The following is a 12,609-nucleotide window of genomic DNA, read 5'->3' on the forward strand; positions in this document are numbered from 1 at the left end:
GACCACTCAAGCTTCATATTGTTCCCCTGAGTATTTGGCAAGATGAGCTATAGAAAACCAACAGTGTGGTTTTCTTTACAGTGTTTAAGAAGCTGATAAAAAGTGACACGGACACTTCACGATTGGAAAAATGCTAAGTACATAGATACAATGCATGCCGACAACAAAAGCGACAAAGGGGCCAATACATCGAGGGAATACATCGCATTGACATGGCGACTGGGTGTGGAATGGGAGAAAGCTTGATGAGCCACTCCAGGGTGATCCAGGCACATTCCAGGCCCAAGTACAGCCAGCTATCTTCTAGCGTCCCAAGATGGCTTTAGGGACATAGATATGGTGATTCTGTGGGAGCTAGATGAGAAGGGCAAGCTTGCAGCCAAAGCAAGACAGGAACAAGAAGAACTCAAACTCTGCTTCGAGGGCGCGCTCGGGTCTTTCAGTCCAGACGGACAAACCATGATCTATTTCAGTCAGAACGAAACCACCCAAGAAAAACACGTGAAGCAATGTTCCTGCCTTATCTCAGTCTCTGGGACATCGAAACGAAATCCGTTCGACACAAATTGCGAGGCCATACGGACCGTATAATGTGGGCTGCCATGAGCCCAGACAACAAGTCGGTGGCATCCGTCGCATGGGATGAAACCGTGCGGGTCTGGAATGTCAACTCCGGGACCTGTCTGCACGTCCTGGGGGCCCTTTGGTGGCCAGCTTTAGAACGGAGCCTTCTCTCCAGACCAAAAGTACTTGGCTTTCAGCCAAGTGAACCCCAGGTCCTATGTCCATGTCTACGACTCCACTACAGGGCAGCCGGTATCCTGCTTTGACAGATTCCACCGCGTGGGACGTTCTCTGTCTTGGAGCCATGATGGAACATGCTAGCTAACGGCGCTAATGAGGGAACGCTGTCTATTGGGATCCATACACCGGACAGGAGCTAATGCGATGGAGTCTAGCATTCGACGATGATCTAATGCGTCGCTTTGCTACAGCTCGAGCAGTGCAGTTTATAGATCGTGACCGGAAGCTGGCGTTCCAGATCCGAAAGGGAACCGTGGATATGCATGATTTCGAAAGCAATCTCAAACCGCAATTTACAAGGGGGGTGGGGGACAAGATAGACGGATGCCCTATCGCAGAAATGGCTTGCTCAAGGGATTCGAGATTTATTGTTGTTCCGGATATAGATGGGGTTTTGAGGATTTGGGAACTCTAGGCTTCCGAATTCCCCCTCCAGGCTGGAATGCACGACCGGGAAGGATAGCCCTAATTCTGTCTTCCCATTTGCAGTCGTCAGTGCTGATATCGTAGCCACACATCATGACGCTACCATTCTTCTCCTTTATTCCCAAGCTACTTTCCAATTAAAGTGTCTCACCATGACTTTCTCCAAGCTCACTAAATAAAAGTCAATCTTACAGCATTTAAATGCCTTCCGTCACCTCCCCAAAGAACCCAGGGTGTGACACAGTCCTTGATCTGAATCCATACGAGCCAAAGTGATGTCGAGTGTCGCAAACTATTCTGACCATGATCATCATGGTTTAGGCAAATCGGATACTGCTGTTACCGTCGCTTATATACTGAATAGTCTCTGGAGCTAGAGCAGACAGCGTGTCGTCCCTGTTCCTAAACATGAGGTTGGACGCATCGCATGAAGGAAAATAATCGGCTATTGCGTAAGCTGTAAGCGGGTTGACCGGTCCTATCGTGCCCGTGTTCCCCCGGGAAGAACCGCGGTCGTCCAAGGAACTGCTCCGTCTGAGTAAAGCGTACATTTCAGTGTGTGTTCGACTTGAAAGGACTTAATGCCTTTTTGAGGCCCTGGGATAGGATGGGGGAGTGGATAGAACTCTCGAATATGTTGGGAGGCTGCGGGCTCACGGCCGGATACTCTCCAGTCGGTGGGCGTTATCCGATTGACTCCCGGAAATCACGCTCAGGAGCTCTTTCGCATAAGCAGCGGCAGTTGCAGCTGCATATCCTTGCCATACCTTGTTCTTATGCGTGTCAGCATAGTCGCAGATACCTCGAATCACCAGGCATGGAAACACATCAATAATTCCGGCGGCTTCCATCTCGAAACAGATGACATCAAGTTCTTTGCGCAGTTTTTCGCGAGTCTTTCCGTCTCTTATCAACTTATTACCGGATGCAATAAGACCGTAATGTATGAGGGCAGCATGCGAAGTCCTCGGTTGGCGTTGGATCACCTTCGAAGGATCACATCGATCGCAGGTACTGCGATCATCAATAGGAACATGATCGTACTCGCTTGCAAAGAGAATGTCGTTCTCCACACCCGGATGCGAGTATTCCGCGATTAAATCTGGATATTTCTCAAGCATCTCCGTGATATAGCGCTCCAAGCTCGGTTGTTTCCGAAGATGATCTGCTTTGAGTCGGGAGACAGCGGTCAAGAGCACATCGGGCGGCCGATTGAGAGACCCTGTGCGGCGGAAGTCACTGTTCTGTACGGTCTTACCGAAGTCATACTGAATTACGCCCCCGAATGGCCCAAACGGCTCCCCGACGACGACATCTCCAAGACGAATGTCTTTTTGACCAGGGACGCCGCCGCCGATACCCACCATCAAGCCAAATTTCAGCGATAGGAAGGTAGCCATCATGTTATTCGCAACTCTAGCCGCGGACACCGTGCCTGTAACTCCAGCTGGGAGACACGCCATGACAATATTGTGCGGGCCTATTCGACCGAAAGTATAATTGTTTTGGTCAGATGAAACTTGAGGTAAGGGGAGATGAATCTCATCCAGGATCGCCTGCGCGGCGGCAAGCTCTCTCGGCAGTGCACAAACCCACCCCACTGTATAATCACGGTGGCTACGAGTGTTAGGCATTGTGCCTGCCAAGGAAGTCCAAGAGATACACATTTGCGATAAGGATTTGCTCCCTTGAATGGTTGGAGCATCGGGATTTGAAGGGGGGGGCGCAGTCGACTCTGGTAAGGGGCATTTAGTGGGTCGCATCTGTCCCCATGTACTAAGGTCCATGGTCTGTGCAATCTCGTCTAATCTATCGATGTGGACAGTGTTTCCAAAGCCTTGGTCAAGCTCGTCCTCGAGAGGTTGGACAATATCATCATAAATCAAGCGCTTAAAATCTTGTTCGCTGAGTTCGTCATCATTCGGGCCAAGCCCAATATTTGGATCAAGGCACCTGTCCACTGCCTCTCGGTAATTGTCTGGGAAGTCGGCCTTTAATTTGTCAAAAGCAGCGATGGCAATCGAGTATCGCGTGTTATCATCGACGATCGCCCAATCCTCGCACTGCATCTCAAATTCGCGGGCCAAGGACTGCAGCGGCTGTGTAACATAAAGTTCAATAAGCATGATAGCTAGCATAACTATATCCGGATAGGGGTGCGATGGTAGGTCATCCGGGTCAACTTCTTTGTCTTCATCGGTATTCACGCAGCCGTCAAGTGGCTCATCTAGGTCTGTGTGAATGTATGGTTTTAGCGGGATCGTCGCGGAGGTGGCGAAGAAGAAAATTTTATCGGGGTGAAAATTCGTGGACCGCAACCATGGCGTGCCATGGAGATGTAAGACGGAATACGCGAGCAAGACGGCTAGAACACGCTTTACCTTCTCCGTTAGGCATGTCGGCCGGTATTTGATGATGTCTTTGAGAGAGATCTGGGGGATAGTCCGGTTTATGGGATGCTCAATCTGACTGGACTGATCCTTCCAAAGTCTGCCATCTTCGATAGAAAGATTCAAGCGCATCAATGGCCTCTTGGACTTCAGCTTCTCGATTTGTTCGCACAGCCCCATCACTGACAGCCGAGGTCTTTTGTGCTTCTCGGCACTGTTTTCGTTGTTCTCTGTCAAGCAAAATTTAACACCTGCTTTTTTTTTCTTCGAAGAACTAGGGAGGAGGGTGGTGCGGATGTGAGTCTCTTGCCAAATATGGCAAGTCAGGTTGAGAGAGACCAATGTCTCGAATTTATACTGATCCTCGTCGTGTTTCCTATGCGTTGCCAGTCGGAGTCTGGCTGCGGATTCGTGGGTATGGATCTGGGAGCACGCTCTAGATGAAGTAAAGAGCGCCTGGAAGACCGTGTCTGCGCCCATCCAAACGGAGCAAGGCTTGCTCCTCCTCCTCCGTAAAGTGCGATGCTCTCTAATGGGTGGCTCCTTGGAGAGCTGTGACTGCAACGTCGCAACGCATCCCCGGAGCAATAGGATCAGTTCATCTCTTCGGTCTGGACAATCAAAGACCAGGCACCCGCGAGCACAAAGCAGCCTATCATTCTCATTTTCGGGCAACTCCCAGTACCGGACCAGCGCTGTCAGTTTCCGAAACCGAGTGGACGGTGGAAGGGCGGACTCGAATTCGGGTAAGACTGGAGATCGTAGGAAGGCTGTCAGCTTGTTCAGAACGGTGTGAATCAGCCGCTCAAGTTCGACGCTCAATTCGGGAGTCTGGTGTTGGAAAGGCAAGAGGTGCTCTGTCATAAGAAAGCTATAGGCGTTGAGGTGCCCGAAAAACTTTCCCAACTTGTGATTTTCACCGTCTTGAAAAGAGTCGGCCACAGTGCGAACGATTGAGAAGGACTCAAGGAGAAGCTGGATGGAGTTGCTCAGGTCATCTCGGGTTAGAAAGACTCCTCCAGTCGACAACAGGAGTATATAAGGAATCTCTCACCTGTATCGGCGTCATTTGATTCATAGAGCCTCATTCAGTTGCCCAGAGATAGCATGTCTTATGAGATAGGAGAAGGCTTTGCGCTTTCGTGAACCATCCAGGAGAAGAAGCTAAGAAGAGGAGCAGGGGAGAGGGGAGGAGAGGCGGAGGAAGGTTAACTTCCTTACATGTTGAGTGAAACACGTGGGCTGCAGTGCTGACACGACACGATGCGGGGTAGTCATCAGTCTTTGAGCTTAGCCTCAACAACACCTCACCTTCAACTTTCAGTCTCACGTAACGACACGACACTTCCATTAAGGATGGAGACTGTTTGGCAGACTGGGACAATCGCTGAGTGTGCGAATATTTGCCTACAATCTTTCAACGAATGTCTCACTCACTTTGACCGCCTCACCCTAAAGGAGAGGTCTGCCATCGAAGACCAACACGGTCGGTTCTCAATCTGGATCTCCAATATCGGTGTCTTTGCGGCACCAAAAATCTCCCTCGATTACCGTCTTCGAGATGCAGGTGATATCCAGCGACTGCTCCGCCGGCTGCTTCGAACTCTGAGTGACCATGTCCAAGAATGTTAGATCAAGCTTCGACCGCTCTGCCCCTAGAGATGTACAAGCTAAGACATACGCTTTTGCAGACTTATCTCAACTAGTGTCTTCTCGTCCAGCACAGGTTTCTCCACCGCAACTATCCTCACTGGTTACCCGTGAGTTCGATGCTATCGTACAGAAAATAGGAAACGAGATCAGCTTGATGCACCAGCTCTCAAACATTATACGCAAAGCAAGTAAGGAAGCGCAGAACGTAAGAGCAGCGGCGGCCTTTACACTGAGAAATGAGGATGGCAAAGACATCGGTCCGTCTTTCATGAACCTTTTCGCATTGGGCATCATTCAACGCAAGTTCCCACTTTGTAGCGAGACGATCCAGGAGAGGCTCGCAGCTGCCATGCTGCTGCGCCGAAAACGGATTCTCTATCGGCGCTCCCGGTACTGGAAACCCCTATCCCAGCTTCCCCAAACTCTAGACCAGGCCGTAACATCGAAGACTTGCGGTAATGGGGAACGCCGTCTATTGCAGCCCACACCAGAGGCTCAACACAGAAGACAAACGACGGACAATCAGACATTATCTGCCACTACCCTGAATTTGGCGCATTTGAAAAGGGTAAATGTTCCGTCTACGGTCAGCCGGGTGAGAACGATACACTGGAGTCCCTCCGAACAGGTCGAGTTCCCACCCGCACCCTCAGGACTAATTCGACGGAGGCTGAAAGCTCTCAAAGCACAATCTGATGTTGAGCACCAGGGATGGCTCTCAGAACTATCCAACTACACACGTAACAAACCACCGCATGTTTCTTCAACGTCTAACAACGTCCACGATGATGGACTTTTAGACATATTATCAAACTCAAATAGTAACCTCGAGAGCAAAATGGAGAGCGAAGGGGCGACTGGCGAAATTGACGCTATAGAGGTCATCTGTCCTTACTGTTGCTGTGCTTTGTCTAGCTCAACTGTCACCAGCAGGGCAAAATGGATGTAAGTCATTGGACAGATATTCACAAGCTCTTACACAGCTGATCCTATGATCTAGCAACCATGTCAAGTACGACTTGGATCCGTACGTCTGCTTATCCGAACACTGTGACTCTCCCCACGAGTTATACAACCACAGTGAGGATTGGCTAAACCATATGCAGCAGCATAATCTGCGATGGCGCTGTGCAGCAAAATCGCATGGAGTTCTAGTTTTTCATACGAAGGGCGAGTATGAAGAGCATATGCGCGCCAACCACAAAAGTACACATTCACAGCTAGCCATTCTCGCAGACCGGAGTAGTCGATCATCTGGCCCTATCTTCCAGTCTTGTCCTCTGTGTGGTGAAAATAGTAGCACCGCTTTTGAGGAACATATTGCTAGTCATCTCAGATACCTTGCATTGAAGTCACTTCCCATCCTCGACAGTGAAGGGGATGATGATGACTTGGAAAACACAGCGAGTAACTGTGGTACTAATGATGATCGGACCCGAAGCACAGTGATGACTGATCTTGGTCATCCTTCCCACACCGTCGAAGCGTTGCCACGAGACGATCGCCCCGGATTGGGTATCTTTGAACAGCCCGAGTCCGCACCCCTAGAGAGCACGGGCGATATGATTACAACGCCTGGGTCTCCCGACCCCCTTTTCGATGAGTTGGGAACTATATCCCCAGTGAACGCTAGCCAGACGCATATGCTCTCCGACTGGATCGTCCAGAATGGAATGAGCACAGCAGGAAGTAATTTTACACCGGAGTCCCTTGGACAATGGACGGCGCTTGAGCCTGCCGAACTGAGGTTCCTAAGTGATCCCCCTCCTGCACTGTGGCACGACTACAGTCCTGGGCATCTTGGCGGAATCGCCGGGACGACCACTTCAGCACAGGCGCGCATGAGCGACACAGCTGTGGTAGAGCATCAAAGCCCGGGAAGACGCCGTTACAGGTAGGTCCATTCCCCACTCATTCCTTCTGCACACTGGCCATAAAGCTAATCTTAAGTCCCTTCGAAGGAATACCCCGGAAAGAACGACTTTTGAATGCCAATGGACCGGCTGTAGTACTAATTGTACTTTTGAATATGAGGCTGATCTCTGGCGTCATATCCGATTTCTTCATCTGTCACATCGGTCTTACAATTGCCCCGAGGAAGGCTGCAGCCAGAGTTTCCAACGGCGTGATAACTTACTGGCACATTTACGGGAACATAAGATGAGTTTCCGCCAAGAGTAAGCTGTACTCCCTAGAAGAATTCTCTTCATACTCACTAGAAGGCTAATCCATTGTCAAGAAACAATCTGGAGACTACGGGGAATCCTTGCCAATGGTCCGGATGTCGTACAGAAGCTACCTTTAGGCGCCAGGTTGACCTCTGGAGGCATATCCGACACCTGCATCTCTCGCCCCGCAGTATTATTTGTCCCCACCAAAGTTGCGGTAGGGTCTTTAATCGGGATGCAAATTTGCGAGAACATCTCTCGCATATTCATCAAGAACCTTCGCAGACAGCAGAACGGGCGAATTCCCCAACTATGTAGCTCTCGTAGCTGCTCCGGTAAAGGCATGTTATTCACCAACTTTACCCGCACGGCGCAGGAAGTCTTGATTCTCACATTATCCGACAGCTGTAGCGATGTCACTTTACTTGCGTTGCATAAAGACGGGCTGAGCAAGCCCTAGGTGCTGTTGTACGTGCATAAAAAGCCAGCGTTTCTTCGCTCCATACAAATTGTAATTTAACTTATCAGAGGAATTTTTATTTCAAAAAAACTGGAATAATGAGTCTATTCATATTAAGCTAACTATCAAACAGCTACGCCCGACACAAGCGTCCATCCTGGTGCTCGGTCCAGACATCAGACCCGACCGCCGCGCTAGCGTAGAACAACCCGTAGGGGTCATATTTGTTCTTGACCTGCAACAAGCGATCATAGTTAACGCCATAGAACGCCTTCTTCCAGCTGGGCTGCCGGAAATTGCCCTCATTCATGTAGGCCCCGGACTGGGGGGACAAATCCTCCAGCAAGGGCAAGTATTCGTCGGTCATCTTGCGCTGCTCCTCGATCATCTGCTCGCGGGCATCCCACTCCCACGGCGTCGTCAGGGTGGTGTCGATGAGCGCCTCGCGCCACGCGGGCAACACCGCGTTATCGACGTCGCCCGCCACAGACCGATTGACGTTCAGGCCCACGCCGATGAAGGTGGCTCCGTCCTCGACGATCTGGCGGTACGCCGCGGTGAGCGCAGTCGTGTTCTGGGTCACGACCTGACGCGGGACCAACCACCCGCCGTACTGGGCCTTGCCGACGGCGATCTCCGCCTCCATGGTGTTGAACTGCTCCAGGTAGGTGTCGAACTCCTTGGCCGCGAGCGTGTACGTGATGCCCAGCTTGGCCAGTCCAGCCTCGAACGGCTTGACAAGGGAGCGCAGAGTCTCGACCGGGACACCGGGACCCGTCAATGGCGAGATGGCGAAGGTGGTGTTGGTGAAGTACCAGACGCTCATGACGCCGGCGTCGACGAGACTGGGCAAGAGGGTGTGGTAGAGCGTCACCGCCTCGAAGAAGGTATCCTGGCTGATGCCTTCGTTGGTGAAGGTCAGGTTCAGCCCGGAGGTCGGGGTCGAAGCGTGCAGCTTGGAGGTCATGGCCACGACCACGCCATACGTGCCGCCGCCACCGCCGCTGAGCGCCCAGTACAGGTCCTTGTACTCATTGTCGCGCGTAGCCGTCACGAACTCGCCGGCGCCCGTCACAACCTCCCACGCTAGCACCTGGTCGGCCGCCAGCCCGTAGCGCGACGACAGCGCCGAGTGGCCGCCGCCCTGCGAGTATCCGCCGGCGATGCCCACGGACGAGCACTCGCCGCCGACCACTTGGTACCCGTGCGCGTCGGCGAACTCGTACGCCTCGAAGCCCTGCACGCCTGCGCCCAACCGCACCGCCGGCCCAGTGTAGTGCTTCGATTCGAAGCTGGGGATCATCGTGCGGGACTTGAGGTTATGAGTCCAGACGCCAAGGGCGCCCGCGCCCGTCGACTTGCCGTTATAGTCGTGTCCGGTGTTGCGGATCACCAGCCGGATGTTGTGCTTGTTGGCAAACTGCAGCGTCGCGGAGATGTGGGCGGGCGTGGACACGTTCACCGCATAGTGGATGTAGTTGCCCATCGTGCAGGGCTTGGCGACCGGGTGGAAGGGGTCGCAGGTTCCGTTGGCAAACCACGGGGCCATGATCGAGCTGCTGGAGGTGTAGCTATTGTCGGGGAATCGTGAGTCAGCTGGTGATGTGGCATGCAAGGGGGGAGTGAGGGGCTAAGAACGTACTGAAGCTCAGGCTCCGTCCATTCTTCCTTGAGGACGGCACAGACAGACGCATCATAATTGGGAGCGTGGCACGGCTTGCCCAAGGGGATGGTTTGGATGAGTCTGCCATCGATGGTCTTGTTGAATTGAGACCATTCGCTCGAGGAGGGCCAGCAGGCGTCTCCTGGGAAGCAGCGACAGCTGGAATTGCTGCTGCTGCTGCCGCTGCTGCCGATCGCAGAGGCGGTGGCAGCGGCTGTGAAAGCCAGCACACTGGTCCAGAGGTTAGATGCAATCATGATGGCTGGATGACTCGCTCTGGTCGAAAAGATTTCTCGGCAGCGCAGGGGGAGGCCGTTTTATAGAGCGTTCGGCGGGCAACCCAAGCAATCGGCTCAGCTCATTCCCGGGAGACGACAAGCTAGACTAGCCAGGCTATGAAGAGAGAGGGACCTTGCACCAAGTGGGACACGCCGTCACCGTTAATTAGTCCTAGCTTCGACCCACTGATCTAGACTATTATGCTATTAGGCTCCTACGGCTGTCTATTGCCGGATGATTTATCAAACCGACCTGTGAGTCTCATTTCGACAGGCCTGCTTCTACAACCCGCGTTCGAACTTATTTTAATTGCAAGCCACTCGCTTACGGTCTTTCGTGGCTTGCTTTCGATGCCTCCGTTTCTTCTAGTGCATGCTAGCTCATGACTGTTATGGGGCTAATATCCGCAAAGTGCCGAACCTCGGCAGAAGAGGATGAGACGAAGCACGAAAGACGGTTCTGTGCCTGCAGGGGTCTGTGAGGTTATGTGTAGAACATACTTCGCTGCTTCCCTGCAGCTGCACGGTCGAGGTGGCACGTTGACAGTCTGAATCCTCAAGCCCACCTTTCCGGGGCCATCCGACTCCCAAACGCTGGCCCTATCAGGCGACTCGATCGATATTAGTTGTGAGACCATACCCCACCAACAATCAATGCCACACCTGGCCGAGCCCTTAGTGAGGGATAGTAAGGGAATTCATCTCGAACCGCGTCGCTTAGGGCATTGACAGTTTGAGCCCCCACTCGCGGAATGGACTGTCCCGCTCCGCGCCCCACGTTGGACTCGGAAATGCTTTGCTGCTTGGGTTTAGTCCATATTAATTAATTCGGCTGCACCCAATTTAGTCTCATTCCTCCTGCCACCTCTTTAATAGGTTGAGTTTACAGGATCACTAGCTGCAGCATTACCCAGAAATATGGGCAAGGTAAGCCAAAAAAACTCTGTTTAAAGTGATGACTTCCGGGCTGGGCACTACACATCCCTGCCTGGTGGACTGATCGATTCCCCATGCTCTACATCTATTCTGTTCGACTTCACACTCCAAGCCTGCAGCTTTCGAAGCCGGTAACGGAGGGTCATGACCTGGGTGCATAACCTCGAGCGTCCAGATCCGCACAGCCATGTCCCCCGGGTCATTGCTATCTGCCTGACCTTCAGCATCAGTGCCGTACTGGCCGTCGTGCTGAGGCTATACATCCGGTGGCATACAAAGCGTCCCATCTGGGTCGACGACTATGCAGCAGCCTGCAGTGCGGTGTTGGGCATGGCTTATGCGGGGATCGCGGTGGGCCGTACGCTTTCTCCTCTGTGCTAGACTATAACCCGAGAAACTAACAAGCAGCGCCGGACCATCAGAAACCCGGTATGGCCTCGGGCTGGACGCAGCGTACTTTCCCGATGCCAATGTGGTGATGTTCAGCAAGGTTGGTACGCCCCTTCTACCCCGATCGTGATCTGCTGGAAGTTGAGCAGCAAGTGACAGTGCAGATCCAATACGCCGGGGGGCCCACGTACATCCTCGCGCTGCTCGGCTTCAAAGTCTCCCTCCTGACCTCGTATCTGCGGATCGGGGGCTTCGTGGCAGCGTACCGGTGGACGATCATCGCGGTCGTGCTGGCGGTGGTGTGTAACCAGCTGGTGTTCACATTCCTGTTGACGCTGGCGTGCAAGCCGGTGAGTTTCCACCCATCGTCTATCGCAGGAACATCTTTGACAAGGGTCCTCCTCCTTCAGATCGCCAAGCAATGGGACACGAGCCTCCCGGGAACCTGCATTGACACGGTGGCTTCATACTACGGTAATGCATGCACCTCGCCTCCCCCCACATGAGCTTCCATAGTTATCACCGGCATGAACTAACACCATCCACAGCCTTGGCAGGTACAGTACCTATCTACACCCCTTGGCCGCCGAAGGCCCCTAGCAAACGTCCCTAACACAAGCGTTTAGGAACAAGCCTAGGCCTGGACATTGTGATTATCGCCCTTCCCTTGCCCGTCCTCTGGTCCTTGCAACTCCGTCGACCACAGAAGGTACAGTACACTCACTCCCCCCTCCCCCACACTACCATCCCTAACCCCAATCAAACTAACCACCACGCCGGAACAACAACCAGATCGCCCTAATCGTCATCTTCGCCCTCGGCTTCTTCGTTACCATCATCCAAATCATCCGGATCTTCTCAATTAGGAACCTAAAAACCTACACAGACAGCCAACCGATCGTACTCTGGTCCGACGTCGAGATCAGCCTGGGCGTAATCATCGCCTGCATCCCGACATACGGGCCCTACTTCCACTCCTTCGCCTCCACCCTGTCCTCGGGCTACACCTCACGCCGCCGAAAGCGCACCGCCGGCGGCCATCCATCGCAGAGTCGCACGCTAGAGAACAATCACCACCCCCATTCATACCGGCTCAGCGGGCTGCGACGCACACACCGCCATCAGAGCCAGATGATCCCTTCTGAGACGGACGAGCAAGATGGCTTTCCGGCTACGACGGGCGTCAGGCGGCAGCAGCAGCAGCAGCAGCAGCAACCTTGGGAGAATGTGGGTGGCGCGGTGACGACGACGATTGGGCGGGGGAGTGGTGATGGGAGTTCGATTGAGAGTGCTGGGGGCCGGGAGCACGAGCGGAGTCAGGTTGTGGGCGACATAAGGCGCGAGGAGGAGAGGGAGGGCCATTTGCAGATTCAAAAGGTTATGGAGGTTGAGGTGCGGGTTGAGTAGTTTGGCTGTAGCATTATTTATGTCAATTCGAATT

General features: G+C 53.0%; 4 protein-coding genes across 4 annotated transcripts; 2 read left to right on the forward strand and 2 right to left on the reverse strand.

The window, feature by feature from the left end:
• Nucleotides 1-1,624: 1,624 nt before the first annotated feature.
• On the reverse strand, nucleotides 1,625-4,752 carry BO97DRAFT_466995 (purine and uridine phosphorylase). The gene is made up of 3 exons (XM_025699605.1): nucleotides 4,675-4,752; nucleotides 4,265-4,595; nucleotides 1,625-4,231 (listed from the first exon to the last, which is right to left on the reverse strand). Exons 1-3 carry the CDS (start codon nucleotides 4,696-4,698, stop codon nucleotides 1,884-1,886), a joined length of 2,703 nt encoding a protein of 900 aa, XP_025556532.1. The 5' UTR covers nucleotides 4,699-4,752; the 3' UTR covers nucleotides 1,625-1,883.
• Nucleotides 4,753-4,976: 224 nt separating this feature from the next.
• On the forward strand, nucleotides 4,977-7,908 carry BO97DRAFT_439320 (uncharacterized protein; the record flags this gene model as incomplete). The annotated part of the gene is made up of 5 exons (XM_025697974.1): nucleotides 4,977-5,247; nucleotides 5,312-6,218; nucleotides 6,274-7,167; nucleotides 7,235-7,450; nucleotides 7,513-7,908. The coding sequence occupies 5 exons, from the start codon at nucleotides 4,977-4,979 to the stop codon at nucleotides 7,757-7,759; spliced, it is 2,535 nt and encodes an 844-aa protein (XP_025556533.1). The 3' UTR covers nucleotides 7,760-7,908.
• Nucleotides 7,909-8,034: 126 nt separating this feature from the next.
• BO97DRAFT_419619 (FAD-dependent oxidoreductase) lies at nucleotides 8,035-9,821 on the reverse strand (the record flags this gene model as incomplete). The annotated part of the gene is made up of 2 exons (XM_025696573.1): nucleotides 8,035-9,472; nucleotides 9,544-9,821. 2 exons carry the CDS (start codon nucleotides 9,819-9,821, stop codon nucleotides 8,035-8,037), a joined length of 1,716 nt encoding a protein of 571 aa, XP_025556534.1.
• Nucleotides 9,822-10,614: 793 nt separating this feature from the next.
• BO97DRAFT_447746 (putative integral membrane protein (Pth11)) lies at nucleotides 10,615-12,575 on the forward strand (the record flags this gene model as incomplete). Its single annotated transcript, XM_025698798.1, has 6 exons — nucleotides 10,615-11,136; nucleotides 11,201-11,268; nucleotides 11,333-11,518; nucleotides 11,579-11,642; nucleotides 11,795-11,877; nucleotides 11,961-12,575. Exons 1-6 carry the CDS (start codon nucleotides 10,923-10,925, stop codon nucleotides 12,573-12,575), a joined length of 1,230 nt encoding a protein of 409 aa, XP_025556535.1. The 5' UTR covers nucleotides 10,615-10,922.
• Between the last annotated feature and the right edge of the window lie 34 nt (nucleotides 12,576-12,609).

The sequence above is a fragment of the Aspergillus homomorphus genome (assembly GCF_003184865.1).
Source record: "Aspergillus homomorphus CBS 101889 unplaced genomic scaffold BO97scaffold_1, whole genome shotgun sequence".
Taxonomy (NCBI): Eukaryota; Fungi; Ascomycota; class Eurotiomycetes; order Eurotiales; family Aspergillaceae; genus Aspergillus; species Aspergillus homomorphus.

What these genes read in the sequence shown, in the direction of transcription:
- BO97DRAFT_466995 (XM_025699605.1), bottom strand. Translation starts at nt 4,698, where the DNA reads ATGAATCAAATGACGCCGATACAG. An exon ending in ATCAAATGACGCCGATACAG is followed by an intron (nt 4,596 to 4,674) that starts GTGAGAGATTCC and finishes AACTCCATCCAG; the next exon opens with CTTCTCCTTGAGTCCTTCTC. An exon ending in TGAGAATGATAGGCTGCTTT is followed by an intron (nt 4,232 to 4,264) that starts GTGCTCGCGGGT and finishes TTGATTGTCCAG; the next exon opens with ACCGAAGAGATGAACTGATC.